The 22,630-nt window shown below is 46.6% G+C and overlaps 1 protein-coding gene across 1 annotated transcript in view; it reads right to left on the reverse strand.

Annotated features, from left to right (window-relative positions):
* Positions 1-2,290: 2,290 nt before the first annotated feature.
* TBX4 (T-box transcription factor 4) overlaps positions 2,291-22,630 on the reverse strand; it is a 40,643-nt gene continuing 20,303 nt past the window's right edge. Inside the window, exons 5-9 of the mRNA XM_074845012.1 lie at positions 22,393-22,540; positions 9,170-9,322; positions 5,314-5,402; positions 4,535-4,776; positions 2,291-3,148 (exon numbers count right to left, since the gene is read on the reverse strand). Of these exons, the coding sequence (XP_074701113.1) occupies positions 2,526-3,148; positions 4,535-4,776; positions 5,314-5,402; positions 9,170-9,322; positions 22,393-22,540 (1,255 nt within the window). The 3' untranslated portion in view covers positions 2,291-2,525. The remainder of the gene's footprint in view (positions 3,149-4,534; positions 4,777-5,313; positions 5,403-9,169; positions 9,323-22,392; positions 22,541-22,630) is intronic.

The raw sequence follows: 22,630 nt of genomic DNA on the forward strand, positions 1-22,630 counted from the left end.
TATAGTGGCAGCATTTGTCTTGTTTGGTGTTGATTCAGTGTCACTATGAGAAATGAACTGAGCATTTCAAATAATGGTTAGTGACAACCTCAGACCTCTCCCCCCACCTTTAATTCTTCACTATTGCCATTGTAACTGATCTGCACTAAGTACAGGAACATCATTTTGGGGCTCTTGTTATCAGGCCAGTGGCTGCTTTTAAGTTAGCCTAGTGGTGCTCAATGTATTCAGATCAATTCATGTGTCCGTTAAAAAAAAGAAACACAAGATACCACAAACAAACCAAAATCCCTTTAGTCTTGCAGTGAGCAGTTAAAGCTTGATGGTGTAGCTACGAGATGGTAAAAAAAGGGTCAAGTGTGCACCCTGGGGAAGTGTGAGGTTGGTATATTCGCACCATAGGAGACAGAAGGGAGACGAGGCATCCAGTAATTCACCACGGAACATTTTTATACTAATTATTGAAATGCACCCAGAGACAGCTTATAGTAGTAAAATGACTTTATGTTCTGATATGTAAAATAAAATGTCCATGCTATGTAACAAACATTTAAAAATTCCATACCACCTGTATCTAATGTGGTTTCTAATAAAGATTTATCTGTAGTATATATGTTTTTTATCTAACCAATTCTTAGTTTTTACATCAAAGGTGTGTAATAAAAAAATCTTAAATAGATGTCTTTCCAAAAAAACCTTGCAACATTCATTTTTATTAAGTATTTCATTCATAAAAAGCAAAGCTGAATTGGACACGTGGCCTGCATTTGTGATATATATATATTTTTTTATATATATATATATATAATATATATGTATATAAATAGCTATTCAGCATGCAAAAATTGTAGTGATTTCCAAAATCTGATTACAAAATCCACACCGGTCACACACACAGTCTGCTGAATGGGTGTATGAGATTGTCCTGGTTGAAACGTGACCTCCACTTTAGTGGCCTCAGGGTTGTCTCACTGCAAGGAGCCACCCTCATCCATCAGCCTCTCCTCACTGGAATGGATTCACCGAAACGCAGAAGTACCTCCCAACTTCCAAATCTGTATTTCAGCTTTTTTGCCTTCGCCCATTTGGGAAGCAGGGGCGGGGGAAAAAACCCCACTGTGCCTGACTAAAGCTTAAATATTGCGCTCTTTAGTGGGACCAAACTCCCAGCATCGCCTCAGTGTTGCCATCCCGTGGGACGGCATCGCCTGGATGCTCAGCAGGATGGACACGCTGCAGACCGGAGGAGGATACATCCCAGCTCAGGAGCTTTTTGGGTGAAGGCAATGGGAGTTTCGTTCCAGAAAGAGCACAGCTTGCCTTCCCACACGAGGCCATTTCACGCCGTGGCTGTCGCTGAGTGATCCCTCCTCACCTCGTAGGGACACCGGTAGGCAAAGCCAGCGCTGAAGGAGTCGCTTCGAGATACTTCCACGGTAAACAATAGTAGCAACGTATACACTGGTTACAGTTTTTTACCTGTTCTACAAATATTTGTACACTGTAAAGCCTGACAGGTAATGGGAACTCTTCCCACCCCACCCCACAATTAAGAAAATATGCCTCCTTTATGCTGAAAAGAATTCTTTCTGAGTTAGCTGCAAAAGAGAAAAACATAGCACAAAAGGCGCGTTTCAGCTGAATACGAAAGAAATCAAGGACCAGCAAATACAGAAATAATTTCTGGAAAGTATTAGCAACTTTTAAGCTTAAAACTTCATAAATATATTGCAATAAGCAAGTGTGATTCAATCCACGGATGGGAGTCTGAAGACACTGGGTCTGTTCCTAACGCTGCAATTAATTTGCTGTTTGGCCTCAGGCATAACGCTTCACTTCTTAGTTTCCCACAGCCACTAACGTTGTGGGGGGAAGAAGAGACATTTGTGCATCGGTGCCTTCTCCTCTCGGTGCCATGGCACGAACCCTGCACTGCGCCGGGGAGGTACCAGAGCGGCACCGCAGCTCCCTGACCCCACCGCCGAGCCTCCCCGCCGGCCCCTGCGCTCCTATGGCTCCGTCACTTCCAGAGGAAGAAGTTATTTCTACAGATAAAAGAGCTAAAGATGTGCTGCTACAGCAGTCCTTGAACTACACAACCGAACAGATCGCTTTTTCTTTTGAGTTTTGGGATGCTGTGACTTCACAAACCAAGTACCATAAAAAGTGAAGCTCATGTTTTTTCCCAAATAGCCAAAATTTGCTCATGGATGTTTAATATTACAAGCAAAAGGAAATGACTAGCTACTTCACTTGTTAGTCATGAAGATGATTTCTACTGGATCAGTAATGAAGACGCGAGAATTAATTTATTTGGGAGTCAGTAAGAGACCGATGAATCCAGCCCACTGAGACAGGAGATGTGATTCTCTGTGCGTCTGAAGATACAAGCTCTTCACCCACACAAATCCCTCTGGAAATGCACATTTGTCTCACCGAAGTGCAAGTTACCCACAGGTATCAACACTGATTGAACACTGTCCTGGAGCAGTAACGTTGGCTGTGGCATCGTTTGGCCGTCAGAGTCATCCGTCAGTCCAGTTCTCCACAGTCCCCATCCCTGAATGATACTGCAGCGACGACTCCCTCGACAAGGAAAAGCTTTGTGAGTACAGGAATTCGTTCGCTGCGTTTAGGTGCGGAGAGGGGGGTTTTCTCTCGCACACAGACGGGTGCACCCTTTCCCTTGGGAAAGACGAAGAAGGAACGCGCTCCCGAACCTGAGACTGGGACAGCTGGTTGTAGACACTGAAGTGGCTGTTACCTGGTGGCTGCGAGCCTTGGCCCGTGATGGACGGGAGCCGCGGCATCATGGTGGTGGCGGTAAAATGAGCAGGGAAAGGCTGGTAAGGGACAGTTTCCATTGTCTGAACACTGTAGCTGGTGTAAGGTGCGACAGAAGTCCACATATTGCAGCTCAAGGGGGGAGGTGGAGGCGGCAAGTCGTCAACCGCTGAGACACCAGCAATTTCAGCCCCAGAACTAGAGTACATGCACGCTTCCCTCGGAGTCACCTCGCTGCAATAGGAAGGGCTTAGCATCTGCTGATCGTACGGAGGTGGGGAACGGAAATAGTGATCGTCTCCTACAGAAGAGGAGGCTTCCAGGTAGGAGCGTTTGCAAGGCAGGTCCAGGTGCCGAGCACTTTCTGCAGACAAAAAAAAAAAAAAGTATGTTCAGGAGCAGCTCCCAGAGCAACAGCGTTTGGCAGCCATCTGCTAAGAGCCTGGGGTGGTTTTATGGAGTCCCCTTAGAAGCCGAGCATGCAATCTGTGATTATTTTGCTAAACAACTGGTGCTCTTTTTCAGATTAATCCAGTTAAACCATTTTAGTTTGCAAAGACAATGTACAACATCAAAAAGACATTGTGTTGCAAATGTCAGGCTAATCCCCTCAGCCTCAAAGCATTCTGGTGACATTTATCAGGTTAAGTGAGTGACTTGGGCTACTATTCTCACATCAGAGATTACTTCTCGTTCATCCAGATAACAGAGGTCCCTGACACTCTTGCAGTGTTACTCCTGACAAATTCAAGAAGTCTCTTAAAGGGTCTTATCGCAGCCTGCCTTCCTGTCGTTACAAAAATGGCTATACATTTCCCAGATATTCATGTCAAAAGCTGCAGAAATATTTCCAGATAAAGGAGCCCTTTCCCAGTCATCAGTCCTTCCCCTCAACTCTAAGCTGTAGCCCCTCTCCTACAGATTACGATGACCATGGCCGTGTTTACCAACAGCTTTGTGTTAGTTGTTAGGAATATTCTCTGGATGAATTAGTGAATTCATCTGCAGATTAAACATCTGCTAAAATGACACATTTGCCTTGCAGTCCTCATTACTGGTGCTGTTACGATTCTTCATTTGCCCATGATCAGAGGATTCTCACAGCTTAAATAAATTAGTGGCCAATGAGACATGCAAATAGAAGGATTTTTTTCTGTGCAGAATTTTTCCGTTTAACTTAAAACATGTCATGATCTCATCCAATACTGAACTAAAAGGAAGAGAATCTAATTACAGCTCACTTAAATTTGAGAACTAGTGGATAAGAAGGAAGGGATGCTTACACCCGGCTACCACAGTCTCACTACTCTGCAGACATCGAGAGAACTGCTAATGGCTTCATCCTGAGAAGTGCTGAATGTGTTAACTTCATTAATGCTAATGGCAGTGTCAGAACGTCTCAGGATAGATAAGGGCTCCTCCAAACAATTCAGTTCAGCTGATTCTGACAATGGATAATTTTCCAGCGTAGCTTTGTGCCATCTGAATTACGCATTCTGATTTTTTTTTTTCCAGCTCTGACTCCGAGTCTGAGTTTGCCTTCTGTGGGACAAACCCAGTAACAACTGCCCAAAAACCCAGCTCTTGGGCCCTGACCAACCCTCCAAAACACTTTGATCACATCAGTATCTTTGAAGATCAAGGCCTAAGAGACCAATCCAAAATGAACTGGAATTACTGGTAAGCTTTCAGTGCTCATGCTCTTAGGTTTATTCGCTGTAGTATTTTTCTAGCTGTAAACTCGAGTTACCTCTTCTTTTTAGGCAGTGATAGAAGAGCCCTGAATCTCTCTGTGCTGTGAAGGTGTTGAGTGGCAGATCTTGAGTATCTGAAGCTGCAAATTGCATGTGAGCACCATTCTCATACTGATAATGTTGAAGGGTCTGGTGATTCCCATGAAGTGGGTTAACATCTGGCTTTGTTGAAAGCTGGCCATGACTGGACACCAACCTCTGCCTCATGATGCTTTTGGAAATGACTGGATATTCTTTGCTAAAAGAGGTGAGAAAAATTATTACCGGTTAGACAGCAATCAGCATTAATAGAAGGGTGAAATACTAGTTTGGCTCCTTTAGAGCATCTCCATCCAATGACTTCGACACCCTTTGCCAAATACAATGAACTCATCACATGCAGCTGGGTGTGGGCAAGTATGACAACAACGGAGTGTGTCACTGAGTCCCAGGAAGAGCTTTTCAGGGGTATAAATGGCATTAAAACCCTAATGCCTTCAAGCACAAGAAAATGTGATGCCCCCACAGCATAGGCACCTTTAAGTTCTTCTTGTCCAAAGAGGTGCAGCACATCAGCAGCAGAATGAGGATGAAAGCCCAGCTGTAAGGCTTGTTTCTGCACAGGGCACGGGTCTGAAGGGTGCGCTGGCTGGCTGCATGTCGGACACTGCCTCCATGCACCCCCAAGCACACACGTGCACACCGCAGCAGCTCCCCGAGCCCCGTGAGCCGGGCAGGAGGCCGCCCCGCCGAGCACCTCCTTGCCGCCGTCCCTCCTCGTGCCACTCGGCCGTACCTTTGCAGCCGTGCCACGCGCAGGTCGCTGTCGTCGCTCCCCCTGAATCCCTTGGCAAAGGGGTTGTTTTCAATTTTCAGCTGGGTTATCTTTAAAAGAATGAAACCGAGCATAAAGCGTTTGAAAACAGATCAGAACAACAGGTGCTGCAGCAGGTCTGAGGCCGTAGGTCTCTAGGAGCCCTGTCCGACGCGACACCCCGCGACACGCAGAGTCCACGAGAGTTTCAGCCGTCTAAAGACGTGGTGGCAGGGACGGCGTTTCTGCATTCAGCACTGAGAGAGAAACTGAGCGGTGAGGTTTGGTGCTAAATCTTGCAGAAGCAGCTTTTAAAGCTGACAAAATTGCTGATTATGAATGAGGACAGAAATACAAATTTCCTTAAGTCTGGATCCTGTGTTGGCTCTTGTTAGTGAGAATATGTTTGTCTGATTTAAAAGATTTCCTATGTTAGACACCCCTACTCCTTATGGCGTGGCTCTCCCCCATTTCCATAACAATTTTATGTATCTTTACCTTCTTCATTCAGTCATTTTTCCTCTGTGAAAAGACTCATAGCTCAAATAGTGATTTGTCTTTGGGCAAGGGAAAGCTGCCGCCTTTTGCAAGAGTTGCCTTTCCCACCCGGAGCTGCATTGTATTAAAAGGGTCAAAATGCCTTAGAATTGACTTAGACTAGACTTAATTTTGACGGAGCTCAGCTTTTGCAAGGGAACTGTTGAAAGCTCTGCCATTTCATGAAAACGCTCTTAAAAAAATTATGTGTGAAATTTCCTTTAAAAATACTCAGTAGTTCGTCTGTCTTACAGCTCCAATAAATATAGTTTTCCCTTGCCAATCCTGCCACCCGATCCCTTCCCTTTATAAGGAAGGTACAAACCAAAGCCATACAATGGTCAGGAATGCCGGGAAGAGGCACTTGACTGCCCAGTGAAAAATGAAAATAAACCACCTCATAACAAAGGATTTTGTAAAGGCAAACAGGTAGTGAACAAGATCATCTGAGCAGCTCTCAGGAGCCACACAATGCCAGAAGAGCACCAGAACATTTGTAGGGACACAGGAGTAGGGACACAGGAGCTCCTTAAAATATCCCTTGTCCACCCCCAAGGAGATGTACGTGTGTCTGTGCACAAACGTACGCCCAAGGCTCCCTGGCAGTAAGGTCATAGACAGGCCTGACACATCTCACGGACAGAACTGGTCAGAAACATCTTATCAATGTCCTTCCCCACTAAGGGACACCAGTGGGTAGGATCATCTCCTTGGGCACCCCATTATCACAGAAAAGACCTTTTCCAGGAGGGAACAAGGTGACGGCGTGGCAGAACGCTGGTGGGGAGGTGAGGACACGTATCTCCCTGCAGACCCACTGCCCTCAGGTCCTCTCTCTGTCAGAGGCAGCACAGCCCTGCTCCCCCCGATAGCTGGGGGTGCAGTAGTCTGCATCTGATTTTAGTGGTGAGGATAACAAGCAAGTTCTGTGTTCAGATGATTTTGCAAGAGTGTTGCTATAACTAGCAACTAAGCTTTTAGCAAGGTTGAAAAATATCCCTTACCAAAAAACTCCTGAGAAAACAGCTGGCCACTATCTGTGATGGAGAAGGAAGGTGGTGACATGTGAATTTAACCAGCCTCGAGGGCTTGAGCTTTTCCGCTCTGCTCTCACAGCCCACAGTGGCTCCAGGGGAGTTCCCAATCAGCTGATGGACCACGAGAACGGTAGGGCCCTTCCTAACCCACAGCCTGCTCTCAGGTTTGTACATCTTAATCTAATTTTGTTATTTAGTGACCACAGTCTTCCTCTGACATGAGCAGAATCAGGGCTTCGCTCCCTCCTTGTCACCTTCCCCTGGCTTCATCCAACCCAGGAGGGAGTTTTGGGCAAACACCTACACCTTCCTCACAAGCTGCAGTTAGGGGTAGCCTCTATCCTCAGCTTCCCACCTCTGGGAGCCCACAGTCAGCTCTGTATCCACAACTCTCACTGTTGTTTAGAAAGACAATTTTTCGCAAGGACACTTCTCGCTAGCAGGATATTTCTGAGCTAAAAATAATTAGGTGGTTTGTTTTTTCTAAAGGATGCCCAGACCAGGTTTTTAATTGTTAATGCCTAAGAGAATAAGTAAAACCATTTGACTATTTCTCTGAGGTTGCAATTTCCTCGAGACCACAGTGAGGTCGTGGTGGGACCTTCTGCCTCCCGCTCCACCGCTGCAGACCGCTGTGCTCCCCCCGGCCGGGCAGCATCCACTCCCCCCCCCAGCCTGCAGACCACAGAGCCAGAGCTGGGCAGCACCAGGGTGACTCCTCGCAGGATCTTTGCAAAAGAATTAGGGCTCATCTGAGGCATTTTCCCTAAATCTGTCAGGTCCGCTCTGTGCTGCCACCCAACTACCAGCCTCCCCCCAGCAGTGGTTGTATGGCAATGACAGCGGAAGTGTTAAGTTTATGAAGCACTTTGGGAACCTTAGGGATGAAAGACACTATTGACATGTGAGACATTTAAAGTAGGTATTAAATAAGCTCTTTTGAGCCTTTTTGGTTAACCATGATTGGGCAACTGGTCATTTTACACCAACGGCTACAACTTTTCTAACAGGATTCACTTCAGTGTCCAAATAGGGACTTCTTTTTTTATTCCTCCCCTGCCTTACCATAACACACACATCCATGTTTCTGCTTGGAGTCTTTTAACTGGCTCACTAATTGCAAAATCTTGCAAGGACTCTATGCTTCAAGCATCAAAGGGCATACAGGCATCCCGCTTGGGAGGAAAAGGTCTGGTCAGATTATTGGGGAGGAGGAATTTCACATATGTTCCTGTTCCTGTAGTATTTTCCTATGAATGTGTAGAAAAAGAGCTGATACAGTAACACAGGGCAGATTTTACATTCAGGGTGACAGGAGGGCTCTGGCGGTGCTACTCCACTCTGCATCTTTATTTATGAATCCTGATGTACTTTAAAAACTCCAACTAACCCGTATCCAACTCTTCACTGTTAGGAAAACTGCAGGGGAGCAGAGCTGGTGCGAAGGCAGGCAAAGCGGTAGCAGGGTTGAAAATGGAGCCTGGGATCCTCTCCTCTCCCTGCCCTGGTGACTCTCACAGGGAGGTGACAATTAGCTGTCACGTTGCTGTCCATCCTGCTAGTAACGTGGGTTGGTACAACCCTTGGAACTCTACCACCACTACCAACATACTCAAAAAAGAAGAGAAGCCAAACCCTACAATACAGGGGTATCTGTGACACACACCCAAAGCACAGAACCAAACCCTTTGTACTTTATATCCCCCCCAAAACAAACCCAAACCCCCTCCTGCCTTCATGTGCTAACCACAGAGCAGGCTCTTAGCTGCGTTTTTATGGTTACATTCCTCGTATGTCTCACTAAATACACATACTATAATTACTTTTCACTGTAGATTTATGAGCGAGCTTTACTAGTCATTATTAGATTTGCTTGCTGTTTTGAATGACATCTTAGCGTTTATGAGCACGCCGATTCATTAGTGTCTGGACTTGCAGGGTTTGCCAAGATATTGTTACCCAACAATGTTCACGCTGCTCCTTAGCTGCATCCTCTGGCTCGTCGCTCGTGCTTAATGCTTGCAGGGCTGGGATGGAAACTTGTCTTTTAAAGCAGGCATTTTCTGCTGCACAATAGCAGCATAATAGGCTCTCCCCCTCCCTCCGAGCAAACAGATCCTGCTCATCAAAGCACAAGACTGCAGCAGCTTCGCTGTGCTGCTGCGTTTCAGAAGATCATTTCACAGCTGTTGGCAGCAGAGGGCTGCGAGTTGCAAAAGCCCACAAACAGAAATTAAGCACCTTTAGCCAGAAAAGCTCCCTACCTTGTGATTCTGGTACGAGGTCACCGATATAAAGGACGTCTCTGGAAAAACATGGGTGCAGAAGGCTGTGTTCTTCGACCCGAAAGCGTTGTTCTCATCCGCCTTCACAATATGCAGTCGTGGTTGGTATTTATGCATTGAATTAAGAATGATCTGAAAAACAATTGATGCTAAAGTGAGAAATCCAATTTTTTAAAAAAAGGCAAGACACACACTTTACTAGCAGGACACAAAAGCCCACTAGTGCTCAGCTTTAGCTTTGCTTTCAAATTAGCTGGGAAAATTATATTATATAAATGCACATGAACCAAGACAGAAAAGGTATCTGCTGCTCTGGCGAGCAGAACTGAACTTAAAGCTTTCCTGGTAAACCCTCATTTTCTTATTGCTATTGGACAGAGTCAGTCTGGGTGGAAAAAAAGTCGTAAATTTTTTTTTCCCAGCTCATGCTGAAGCTGTACAATATGTATAATTCACCAGCAGACTGGTCCATAAAGATTCCTAATAAATACTTTACTGAGCTGAAAAATACACAGTTTAGCAGAACCAAAAAAAAAAATCACACAGACCACAGGAAAAAAAATTTAAAAAGCAAGCTATTTTTCTTTTATCTGCCGGTAAAAGAAAACTACAAAAGAGATTTCTTTTTTGCCTCCTGTTTGTGGAGCGGCTCCGCGCGGGTGGCTGGGTCTGGGCACTTCTCGCAGCCACTCCACAGCTTCTGCCCTCTTTGCGAGTCTCTGCGAGTGAGAGGCAGGAGCCAACCAAGCATTTTTTTTTACAGCGGGTGCTAGGGGAGGCGAGAAAGTGCTGAGGTCCAGTGGATTTTGCCCAGCCCGGGCATCAGGGGCCGAGTGGGGCAGCCAAGTGGGGAGCGGCCGTGCTGCCATCCCAGCCTGGCCCCGCAGCACTGATCTGCCACAAAGAAGGGATGTGCCCAGATGCGACAGAAGAAAATGGAATTTCTTTTGAGAGCTGGGAGGGTTTTAAGAAAAGCCTTTATTCCTTTTATTGGGCAAAGAAGAAATAGTGCTTTCTTCTTGTTTTCTTGGCATAACCCCTTTCAATCTCTTCTTCCCTCTCCTAAATTGGCTAATTGAGTCCGTCCTCCCTGAGCCTGGCTGGTCCTAGAGGCGAGGGAATCTCCAGCCAGGCTGACACCCCTCCCCTTACTGGGGTGCCCAAAGCAGCTCCCAAGGACACGTGTATCCCCGATGGAGACACAGGCAAAGGGCCAAGTAGGGAAGACTGCAATGGGTGGTGTCTTCAACTGGTGGTAGATACGTTGGTGGATGGATGGATGGATGGATGGATGGATGGATGGATGGATGGATGTTCTCAATGCAGCAGAGCAGCATCAGTTTACACTAACCGTGGATTTAGCCATTTTTAAATGAGAATTATCAAGAAACAGAAGACATTTGCTCTGTGATCAGCTTTTGTGTTCAGGAACCCTTTCTATTTCATGCCCATCCACGCTGAGGAGAGCTCACCGCAGCAGCGCTGCTCCGCGCGCTCCAGCTGGGACGGGAGGTAGCGTATGGAGCTTGTGCTCTTTAAACCCCTTCATCTGGCTGCACGTAACTCTGCCCACAGTAGCTGGCTGCATTATATACCACTTAAATGCAATTTTTATTGTTGACATTTTCCAGACAACCCTCCCTGCTCCCCAGGAGAGAGAATGAGGAATTTTTGGCATTTTATCAGCTTTGCATCAGGTCTCTTAACCACTTTGCGGCTGTTGATGTGCAGGGTGTAGATCTGAGAGGGTCGGCTCAGGTTTGGGTTTGAAGCCTTTTCTCTGCTTTCATGTATCAGCCACTCGTAAAACAAAGCCAAGATGAATAACGCCAGAGGGCCAAGACTTTCATAAGAAAGGGCATTTTAATTTTCAATTAAGAGTTGAGCCAAGCTGATAAATAATGGTTGTCTGTAGCAGAAGCTGGGGTGTGCTAAGCTCTTCTCACTGCCTGTCCCTGCCTGCCCAGGTCTAGCAAGGACGGGTGACTTGTCCCCAGAGTCAGAGCAAATCAAGAGCAGGTCAAAGAAAACAATCTTAAACTGAGATTTCAATAGGGAAAATTAGGAGCCTAAGTTTCGATATGCTCTGGTTGAATAGTCTGTATTCACCCTCCAAAGTAGTATCCACTGGACTGTAATGTCCCCCTTTTAAAAATCCTTTTTTTTTTTTTTTTTATCACCTCTTTAAACCCAAGGTGTCCAAACAATTTCTACAATGAACAAGACATTATTTTTTGGAGCCTGATAGACACACGCAGGAAAAGATTTCTGACAAGATGCTCAAGGTTACAGCTGTGGCTACAAACCTGGCTGGAGGTTCATGGTGAACTGCTTGATATCTGCAGGATGGTTGGGGGGCGGGGGGGGGGGGGGGGGGGGAAGCCTAAATGGTTTAATTTAGCCACTTCATTTACAAGGTTGGCATTTCTGTCCCTTGCACTAAAGTGAATAGTTGTGTCAGTGTAAGTACCCATCGGAAAGTACCGAATTTCTCTGAGACCCCCTTGAGATGTGCCAGATCAAAGGCGAACAGCCATCACTGAGCACGAAACGTGATTAATAGATGTGAGAACCGCAGAGCGCTGAGGTTAACTTCATCGAGTCAGTGTCCAGCAAAGCAAAGCCCCATAAAAACACACTGTTCTCATATGACGAAGAAAAATCCCTTCAGCTATTTGGCAGAGCAGCCAGCACGTCCGATTGGGGATGAAAATGGGAAGTTGCGGTGCTGCATTGGATGGCCTCCCTGTTCCTGCTGCATGGGTGATTTCTCACATCTTTTTCAGGGGGCAACAACCAGTCTCTGCATACTCACAACCAACGTTTCAAGGCTTGAAAACAAGAACTGGTGTACAGAGGCTGTGTCTGCACACACATCCTCCTTACCTGCGCTTGCTGTAACCCTTGTGCATTCAAAAACCCGACAAATCATTCAAAAAAGCTTCCCAACTCATAGCTGCAAACACTGTGCCTGTGCAAAGTGAAATGCCAACAATTCAGGCTAAATAGTTTTCAAGGCTGCTGTGGAAAACTAGTCACTGGCTAAAAATACACAAAACAAATGTAAATTCCACTCTGATGACGAACATCAGTGGAAAGATTAACTTAAAGAACTGTGTCAAAAATGAGAAGTATTTTAATTGATGGGACAGAGCACGGCTGCTGCTGGTTGGTGCTGGGCAGGCAGGGCTTCAGCAGCAGCACTGAGCAGGACAGAAGGTGATGTAGGAGCGCTCAGCCCCAAAGATGATGCTAACCCAGTAACTTTATATTTTCTTGCACTTATCTTTTTCATTGCAAGGGCACAGGGAGATTAAATCAGTGTCAGACGCTGTCACAAACATTTTAAAATTGTTTTTGGTATAAAATGTAGGTGGTTAGCTACTAAAAAAGAAATGGTGTTTGCCTTGTCTTGCCACTGAATATAGTTACTGGTGTATTAGTTAGAGGGGAATTTGAATGTGATAAAGGACAAGGATACAAAATTCGTAAGGGAAACTGTAAATCTGTTTCTTGAGCAGCACTGAGGCACACTGGCATTGTAACCAAAAGCCTCTCTCTGCAACTTGGTGATCTTGTCTATTTGCCTATGAAAGAAACAGCTCAGCTTACATGAAATAGCAACACGTTTAGGAGTCTAGTAAATACAGTTCTTTTTCTGTATTAAAAAAAAGAAAAAAATAACAACAAAAGGTAAATCAGATATCCCAACCAGAATCCTCAAATTAGATGGACAACCCCCAATTTAGGAAGTGGATGTTGGCTCCACATCCCGACACAGGCCCCTGGGGGATGCCACCTCCCACCACCGCCACCCAAGCACTCTCCCTGCCTGGAAAATACCCATTTTCAAGAAGCAAAATGGCTGCTAAAAAAATACCCACAATGATAACGCCAACCTTCTTTAAGAGCATCGGTGTGGATGGCACCAAGCGGCCGTAATGCACCACCTGCCCTGCTGCGGGGACCCAACGGCGGGGACCTTCCTCGGGCTGCACCGGGCGAGACCCAAACAGCTCCTCCAGTATCCGAGAAACACTTAACGTGCCTCGCCTCCCAAGGTGGTCACCACGATGCACAGCCTGAAGCCTGCAGAGATGCCTCCCCCTGCCCGCACACCCCCCGCGCCGCTGCGTAGCTCCGTTAGTGCTGGCCAGAGAGGAGCCAAAGCGGATCTTGAGGGTGATGTCACTTCTACCCCCTCAACGTCGCACATGCGGACCAGATTGCGAGAGAGATGAACTCCAAAGTCAAATGTGAGCTTACACAAACATTTTTTTTTTTACCCCCCCCCATCTCCCTCCTTTGTGCTGATCACAGAGTTGGCAGCTGGAACTTAAGCTGTAATACAGCTCAACTTCTTTATTTTTTTGGCATTCCCCAGTCAGCAACAAATGTCAAAAAAAATGGTGTCATTTGCTCCTTCCATTTAATTTTACTTAGGAAAACATACTCCTTTAGCATCTAATCTCACACACTGCTGAGTAATGTCGGCTTCAGGGCTTGAAGACATCTGCCAGTTTGCAGGATTGGGCCCAGAGGCCAGAAGCTTAGCAGGGTAATGGTACTGCATTGCTTGTCGCAATGCAAACTTGCCTTGAAATCACCAGTAAAATGTATTTACTTTCATATGAAATTTGGGGAGTTGATTTAAGAGCGCTCCCTGTTTCACCAAGGTATCAAATGTCATATGATGCAGTGGTTGTTATGGCAACTACCCTCTTTATATTGAATAGTAAATGGCTACGAAAAAGCCATATAATTTTATGGTTGCTCCCAGGGGATCACATAACTAATATAAAATCTCTCATTTTAATATATTTTCTGCTTCTTTCTTCCTTCCTTCTATTCTTTCAAAGTGAAAAAGCCTTTGAGCTGAGGCTGGCCCTTGTCCCACATCAGGACACTGAACTGAGGCGCAAAGGACCAGAACAAAAACCTGACAATTCAGTCTCCCGCGTGGAAAAAAGAGTGTGTTAGTCAATGAGGCTCTTCCAGTTCACCTTGGTTAATATTTAGAGCATTTGATGGCATAAGCCATCCCAAACCTAACTTTTTTTTATGAGTAAACAGTTCAGATATGCCACATGTCAGTACTGGAGTTGCCCCCAGCTGCACTGCCCGGGGTGAATGGGATGGCTCCACGGGACAGATGATGGGAGCGCGGTGCCGCTGCTCTCGCTGCATCCACCTCAGGAGCACCACCCCAAAGCAAGCACTTAAAATCCCAGAATCACGTAGGTTGGAGAAGACCCTTAAGATCATCGAGTTCAACCAAATCTGTTCAGAGAACCTCTATATTCAGCAAAGATCTAAAGCAGCTAAAACACTAGCTCTAAAATTACCTAAAGCTCATCTTATCTATTTTCGATCACTTCCACGAAACAACTCACCTTGCCCTGCCCAGAGCCAGGGTGGAAGGGGCTCAGCCCTGAAGCCGGCCGGGCTGCTCCCCGCCGGGCTGCCGGAGGAGGAGCCTCCCAAACCCACACGTTTGTCCTGGCAATCCGCACAATGGGGAAAAAAAGAAAGGCTGGAAAATCCTGGGAAAAGATTCAACATGAGCTCAGACAAATTGTTCCTTACGAGAGGGCCAAAGCTGGGATTTTTATTTTTTTTTTCTCAGTCCTTTTTCATCTAATGTCAGCTGAAATTTGTCATAGTGTTTCCTGGCCTTGTGATAGAGCTTTGGTGTGGAGGAGAAGTCCACCTCCACGCTACCTTGTGAGCATTTGTTTCTGAGAGGACAGGACAGGGCGGACCCCGCGCGTGTGATCCTGGGACATCCAAGGGTGTGAGAGCCAAAACATCCCTGCACCATCCCACACTGCCACAGGGCCTCGTGTCACCCGTGGACACAAAAGGTCTTTGGCAAGCTGTGACCTCTTCACTTGCCCTTCTCCAAGCCAGCTCCCCGCCCAAGACTGGAAGATGATTTCAGGATCTGATTCTAGTTAAACTTTGCTAAAATCCACTGCATTTAACTCATATAAACCAGTAATGTAACAACAAAAAGATTTAACACAAGAGATGTAAATCTTCTTTTCAACCAAGAACTCCACTGGTCATTTGGTCGTTTCTTACCCAGCTATTTAATTTGCACACTTGTGATCTATTCAACCCTGCAAAACACATGCCAACCCCAGTGGCACAGAGCTCCGCCCCTTCTTTTTTGCAGGAACAAAGCAGACAATGTAAAACTTCACATCAGATTTCATAATTTATTTGGGCATCACTATTTCTCAGATTGGCTGTAAGACGTTTCCTAAAATGGATGGGGGAAAAAAAAAAAAAAAAAAGAAAATAACCTTTTCATGAATACTCTTCCAGCAGAAGACTTAGTGATGCTCAAAAAAATTGACTTCAAATTTAGGGCTGGACAAAAGGGTTGAAGTTTTAAATAGACTGAGAAAAAAGCTAGTTTAGTAATGGGAGAGATGTATATATATGAAATTCTTAGATATTTCTTATTTTAAAATATAAATATAGGAAAAATATATTTTATATATATTCCTTATATATATGTATAAGAAATCACATAGATATAAAAGAAATCATATATATAAAAGAAATCTTATATATGTAAATGTAAGAAATCTTTAGCTGACAATAAGGATGTGAAACTGCTCTGTTGCTACAGAGATACTACAGCGTGAGGACAAGCAGGGTGCAGTGAGGCCACATCTCTTCCCACCCAGCAGGACTTTGCCCCGGAGCTGCCACGGCCCCATCCCTCAGGGGCAGGCGATCCCCAGCGCCGCAGCAGGGCCGTGGGGAGGCACAGAAACCTCACACCAGCCCCCAGCGAGGAAACTGCTTGGCCACAAGTCATAAAGCAAACAAATAAAAAAAAATTCTAAATAAAATGTAGGGTTTCATAAGGTTACTAGGACATTAACCTAATTAAAGTGCCTGAGTGTGCCTGACGAGCAAAGGCAGAAAAATGCTAAAATTGAATTAATTGAAAAATGAGAGGGAAACTCCAAGACTAGGGGAAAAATTAAGTCTTTCAGTGATAATCAAATAAAACCAAGTGTGCAAATAATAAACCTGGAGAGAAATAACAAACTCATCGACATTAAAGAGTAAAGCCATTCAGCATTAAAGAGTAAAGCCAGTAAATAGCAGATTTGGGTCAAGAAAAACAGGAATATCACTTAAAATGCTATGACAAGTGACAGACCGTCTATAACATCCTGTAGCTTTAACCGACCTCAGTCGATTACATCTCAGAAACTAAAATAACCTCACACTTTAAAAGTAGATAAAGTCCATTATGGCAATTAAAAGGCACCGTCAGCAGCCAAGGAGCAAGGTAGGTACAGGGTGTGGAACATAACCAAGCTCAGCAATATCAGCAACACTGTGTTGGGGGGGTGGGGATTAAATTAAGTATCTACTTTTGTTTGTCACAATCTCCACTTCTAATCTTTATTTATTACTTGTCTTTTTTTTTTTTTTTTCCATAGGAATAGCTTTATATATTCTGTAAAAAAAAAGAAAATCATTTCCAATTGATCTGGTCCCAGCTGAAGCCTGCCAGAAATACTGATGTGATACTATCGCCCTTTCCAAGCTGGCCTGGCTGCAGAAGCCCATGAGAAAGGCTGATTCCTCTGGCAGAGGTTTAATTTCAGTGGAGTCATTAACAACAACAGCAACAACAAAAGCAGAAAAGCCTGATGTGATATGCTTGCTCCTCTGCTGTTTTCCAGCGTTACTCCACGCCCACGAGCGCTGGCCTTACGTGGCTCTGTGTGTTCACAGCCTGCCTAAAATCAGGGGGAGAGGGGGCCTGAGAGTAAGATCCAATTTTCTTCCAGATACACCGCATCTGGTGAGACGGGTTTCCCTCGGAGCCACCATCCAGCTCATCGTTAACTCCTCTGGATACTGAAAACCCCACTCAAAAGGTCCTCAGGAGGAAGATCCAAGCAAAACTGGGCTCCTGCGCTGCCAGCACGTCTGGGACAGCCCAGGAGCCACCGACCCGCAGCCCTCCTGACACCGTACCTAGAGCTGGGAGTCTTCATGACTAGTCCTCTCACCGATGCCTGAAAGGCATCCTCATGTCCTCCCTCTCCATCATGTACAGAGTCTCAAACCAAATTATAGTCTGCCCTAATTAACAGTCTCTGCTTCTCTGCAGCAGCCCTTGTGTTTCAGGACACTGCTCAACCCTTGCTGTGTGGTTTCTAGCCCTTGCTGCTCACCCTCACCACCCCTCAAGGTGCATTAAGTACCTTTATGTACATTATTATGTACATTATTATGTCTCATGAGCTGGAGAGCTGGCTGGGCTGGGAGGTTGTTCGCTGTCGGGCACGGCATGCTGCCCGGTGCTGGGGGCACTGCAGGCGGCAATCCCGGGGGAGCAGAGACCCTTCCTGGCACCCTCGCCGGCTCTGCCCGCTGCTCGGGCCCAGGGCAGCACTTGCAGGGTCTCAGGGAGCCAGGGCTGAGGGCCTGAGTGTGCCGGGGGGTTATTACAGCTATCTGTGCCCCAGGCACTCATGCGGTGCTGCTCAGCACTGCAAGTGGGACAGAAAAGACATGATTTTGCTTCAAAGAGCTGCCAGTCTCAGCAGCTTGAGTCAGGAGATAAAGAAAAGCCCAAACAGTGAAACAACAAAAAAGCCTGATTAGCTGAAACGAGTTGCACAGGAGAACAACCTCACCACGGGTCCAAGCCGAAGCCCCTCATCAAACCCCCCCGTGCCCCTTTGGCAGCTTCACACCCTCCCTGAGCATCCTTCACCTGCTGGGCCCGGGAGCAGGAGCTGCCCACACCACCCCGCAGCTCACCGGCCATAAGGACCATCTCACAGGCGCCCTCCACCCTGCTGTTTACATACTTTAAACCTCTGAAGAAAGTGGAATTCCATTCATGAGCATTTATCACTACAGAGATGCTCGTCAGGACTCGCTCGGTGTTTCCCCATATGCCCTGAGCTAACCTTCTGAAAGAAATACAAGTATTCTGTTATCCTTTCCAATGGAGAGGTTATTTTTGTGCATCACCTAGGGCTGCTATTAGCCAACCGATCTGTTAGCACTCGCAATGATATAACCTGGTTAATGATGAAGGTGTTTTTCACCTGGAAAACACTGCTAGGTGCTTCCTAGGCAGAATACCCTGGGAATGGGTAGGGGATGTGCCACCCTTGCACAGCTTGCTGGCACTTAACAGAGTATCTTTGCCTCCGCAGACAGACCGTATGCAACTGCCTCTCATTCACGTGGCATTAGAGAGCGAAGCATCGGCTCGGCCAGAATCACTAACCCCATCACTCACCAGCCCTGCATAAATCAGAGACTCTATCAGCCTGATTATCTCTGCATGTAAAGATTTGAAAATACATAAATTAAGATTTTACTCTAAGCATAGGTGGCTTACAATGCTTTCTTTAGGATCAGATAGACCTCGCTGTAGCTAAACATTACAGCGGCTGCTGATTTCTTAATCCATTCTCAACATGAGCATTTCTCAGTTGTTAAGCCTGGTGTGAAAGAAGCCTTTCATGGTCAAAAAATCCCTCAAGAGGAAAATATACAGCCCACATTTTCAGGCCATGGTGCATGAGCTGGGCACAGGCTTACCTGCCACAAAACCTGCTCAGCCAGAGGGGTTTGCAGGAAGATTACAGGGCTCTGCACTTAATTTCTTCTTACCTAAAATCTTCACTTTTTTATGTGTCTGCATTGAAAAAAGCCTCCCATGCCTCTGACTGTAACTAATAATTTACCGCAATAGATAACTGGCCAGTGGAAGAAGCAGGAGCGAGGTTTTTGAGACTGAAGAGGAACGGTTGGTGACTGGGTTTTATGGGCTGGGTGTCACAAAGTGAGGATTTCCAGCGCCACCTGTAAGGCATCCCCTCCCACCAACACAGTAAATAATCTTCAATCTAATTCTGTGGATTGCAGCAAGGGCTTCAGCTCCATGGCTTATTAATTAAGCTGTTTAACTTACTTATTTTAAGCCTCAAATGTACCTACAGTTCTCTTTACGGACTCCGTGGAGCTGCTTGTCCCTGACATTAAGCATTACAGCACACAGAGTCAAGGCATGGATTCATTTATCAACGAATTCACTGAAATAATGCAAAATTTCTGCCTGTTTATCTTTCAGGTGAGATCCCAGGTACCAGGCTCAGAGGACCTGCACCCCATGCCATGCTGTATTTGCCCTTCAAATCTGGGTCCCCTCCCATGCCACACAGGGTGGCTGCAGATGAGGATGGAGCCCAGCAGCCTGTTGTGCTTCAGCAAACCCACAAAATCCATCACATCTTTCTTGTGAGACCCCCGTAACCCCCCCCATGCCCCAGTCTGACCCCCAGAATCAGCTCCCCACACCCACTGTGGCAGGGGAGCTGGAAGAGCTCCTCTCTTTTTTTCACCCAAATAAGGGTCTACCAAAAAAAATGGTTAATCCAGAAAAAAAATATTTAGCGCAAAGATATTTCACCACGCACCTCTCCCCCACCTCCTCGCCCCTCCTGCCCCCAAGCAGCAAGTGGTTTCTGTCCCACCCCGCGTATCAGAGCACGGCAGAGGCTGGAGGGATTGCTCAGACGCAGCAAAGAGCTGCAGGTGGCTCTCTGGGATTTTGGGATGCCAGGAGGAGCTGGAGCCTGGGATGGTGGGATCCAGGTAGGGAGCCCAGTGCCGTGACACCTGCGGGTGCCCGCAGCGGCCAAGGGTGCCAGGGAGGGTGAGCTGACACGGCTCTGGCTGGGCAGCTGCCCGCACACCAAAAAAAGCACCAGCGGCAGCCTGCAGAAATCATCGCTCCGCGTGGTTTTGAGGTTTGGAGAAAATCAAAGACAAAAGGAAATGGCAGGCAGGCTTCGCTGGAGCATGAGAAGGCAAACAAACGCTGTGGGTTTTGTGACTTGTTTTTCTTAGGGAGCTTTAAGAGAGCGTTTGCAATGGCTGGGAACAAATTCCTAGAAATGAGAAGCTGTTATTATTCATAATGCAATGCCTTCGCAGGCAGGGCTGGGAGGACTGCGCTGTGCCGGGCAGACGCCTCGCAGGCACTGCCTGGCCCAGGGACATCAGCCACCCCTGCAAGAGCAGAACAGTTCTCAGCATGAACTGATCGGAAGATTCACACTCGCCTGGTACAGATGCCAGCTCTCCTCTGTGCACACAGCAAAAAGTGGAGTACCACTTCTCTAAAGCAGATGATTAGTTTAGAAGCCTAACGAGGAACGGTCTGAGACGGGGCTAAATCCCATTTAGCCAGGCAGGTTGTCAGTGCCTGAGTCGCACAGAAACCTTGGGCACTTCAAACAGGTTATTCCAGGCTTTTTCCTACCAGTGCAAGATGGAGCGTGCTGGGCTGTGCACGAGGCAGGACACACATGGCATGAGGGGGCTCGTTTGGAGCATGGTCACTGCATCGTGCTGCAGCTATCACACCAAAACCAAACCAGGGTCCTCTCTCTGTCACTAGGGAAGCTTTGTGGGAGGACAAACAGGCTGTTTATTAAAAGCGGGCGGCAGGAGAATCTTCCCTGTTAAAACGTGGTGTTAAAATCGCAGTTAAAAAATGACAAAGTCAGGAAAAGCAAACGTTTAAAGTTGCAAAACCAACACTGCACATCCTGTTTGTTTTACAGCCACATCGAACATCCTGTATGTTTTATGGTTTACATTTTACAACGTAAACAGCCATATATTAAGCTACACAGTTAACCAAGAGAAAAACATGGGAGTAAAGAAATGCCCTGTGCAAAGCAAGCAGGTCAGTACAGCTGCCGACACCGAAACGTCGACGTTTGTGGGCTTTATGTAACTTTTACTGTGCAACCCTTAACACAGTTGTTTTAATTTCATTTCTGTGGTGCTTTGCCCCTTAAAAAAGAGTGAAGGGGAAAGATCGCCTGTGATTAATAACGTCAGCATTAAATGGTCCTGATTAGCCTTTGAAGTTCACACATGTTTCACTGGGGTCAGTAGGTTGGGGAAGAGGGTCAGTTCCCGGTGCTGCTGCCGGCTTCGCGCGGGGCTGGGTTATCCCCGTGTCACGCTGCCAGAGCCCGGCTCTGCCACGGCACCGTGGCGGCGACACACAGGATCGGCGTGCTTGCTTTTTGAAGTTTGAAATTTGCAGAAAATTCCGAAAGCAGCAAAAATCCTGATTTTTTTTCACAGCGTTTTAAGCTAGTAGGATCACCCTGCCTCTGGAGTCAAGCCCATAAAGCTCCGCCTGATTTAGCTGTGTCAGAACTGCACTTTCTGCACAGCTTCTAGATGGCATCAGGACAATTGGCTCCACGTGAAAACCTGCTCTTTAGAGGCTTGATGCATGGTCATTTTGAGCAAAACAGCTACACCCCTTCTTCCTCTGCACCTTTCTTCAGGACCTTTTCACAGCCCCCCTCACCCCCCAAACTGCTGCTGTTTAAAAGAGTAGCAGGATAAAAACCACATTTGATGATACAAAGTAGACTGTCTTACCTGTGGTACTAGGTGGACTGATGGCACTAAACTTAAAAGGATTTTAAGCTCTATCTTCCCTTCCTCCAGCCAGCAAGGTTTGTTTATTTTTACGTGACTTTCAACTCAGACAGTGCAAACCAGACAGGTCCGTATTTTTATATGCATTATCTAAGCACTCGTTTGCCTGGCAGGCTGGAAGGGCCCTTGTGCTAAGTTATTAAATGCACTGTGGTAGATAACTGTGTACTTCCCACTTTTGCATTCGCAATACAGATGAATTAAGATTTTCCAAATAAAATACTTCATCTTTTATACGGCTGCCAAAGCCAGCTTGGAAAATAATAAGTTTATGCAACCTGTTTCTGCAAGCTGTATGTACCACGCGCAGCAACAGCCGGGCTGAAAATCCCACAGCGCTGCCTGGAAAGTTCCTGGGCAGAAAAGAAAAGGTCGGTGGCATCCGGCAGGCAATGACTGAGCAAGTCAGAGGCTGCATTTCCAAGAGCAGGGGAAGCATGCAGGCAGCAATGGCGGCCCCCCCCTCCCTCAGCATTGAATGCTCCCCCACCCAGCTGCACTGGCAGCACAAAATAAATGTTGCTCCTCACTATTAAATTTACTGAGACATCCCAACCAGCATCCTTGTTAATAAATTCACTGTGACATCCCAACCAGCATCCCAGTCCAGACACAAATTCAGCATCGCAGGCCCACCTCTGACCAAAACCCTTGCAGAACGTCTCTCTTACATGTCCAAAGGGATCCAGGTGGTTGTTGGTGAGTTTTAGCTTCTGAAAGGACACCAGCTGCCGCATCCAGTGCGCTCCCGTGGCCGGTGAGTCAGGGTGCACGTACAGCCGCCCCGGCATGGCCGGCTCTGCCTTTCCAGCCACCATCCTGCAAACACAGCGGTTACAGATTGCATCACCTCGGCAGCGGTCACCAGCCTGGACGTAGGAGAGCATTTTGTTCTTGGACTCAACCCAG

This window comes from Strix aluco, chromosome 19 (genome assembly GCF_031877795.1).
Source record: "Strix aluco isolate bStrAlu1 chromosome 19, bStrAlu1.hap1, whole genome shotgun sequence".
NCBI classification, from domain to species: domain Eukaryota; kingdom Metazoa; phylum Chordata; class Aves; order Strigiformes; family Strigidae; genus Strix; species Strix aluco.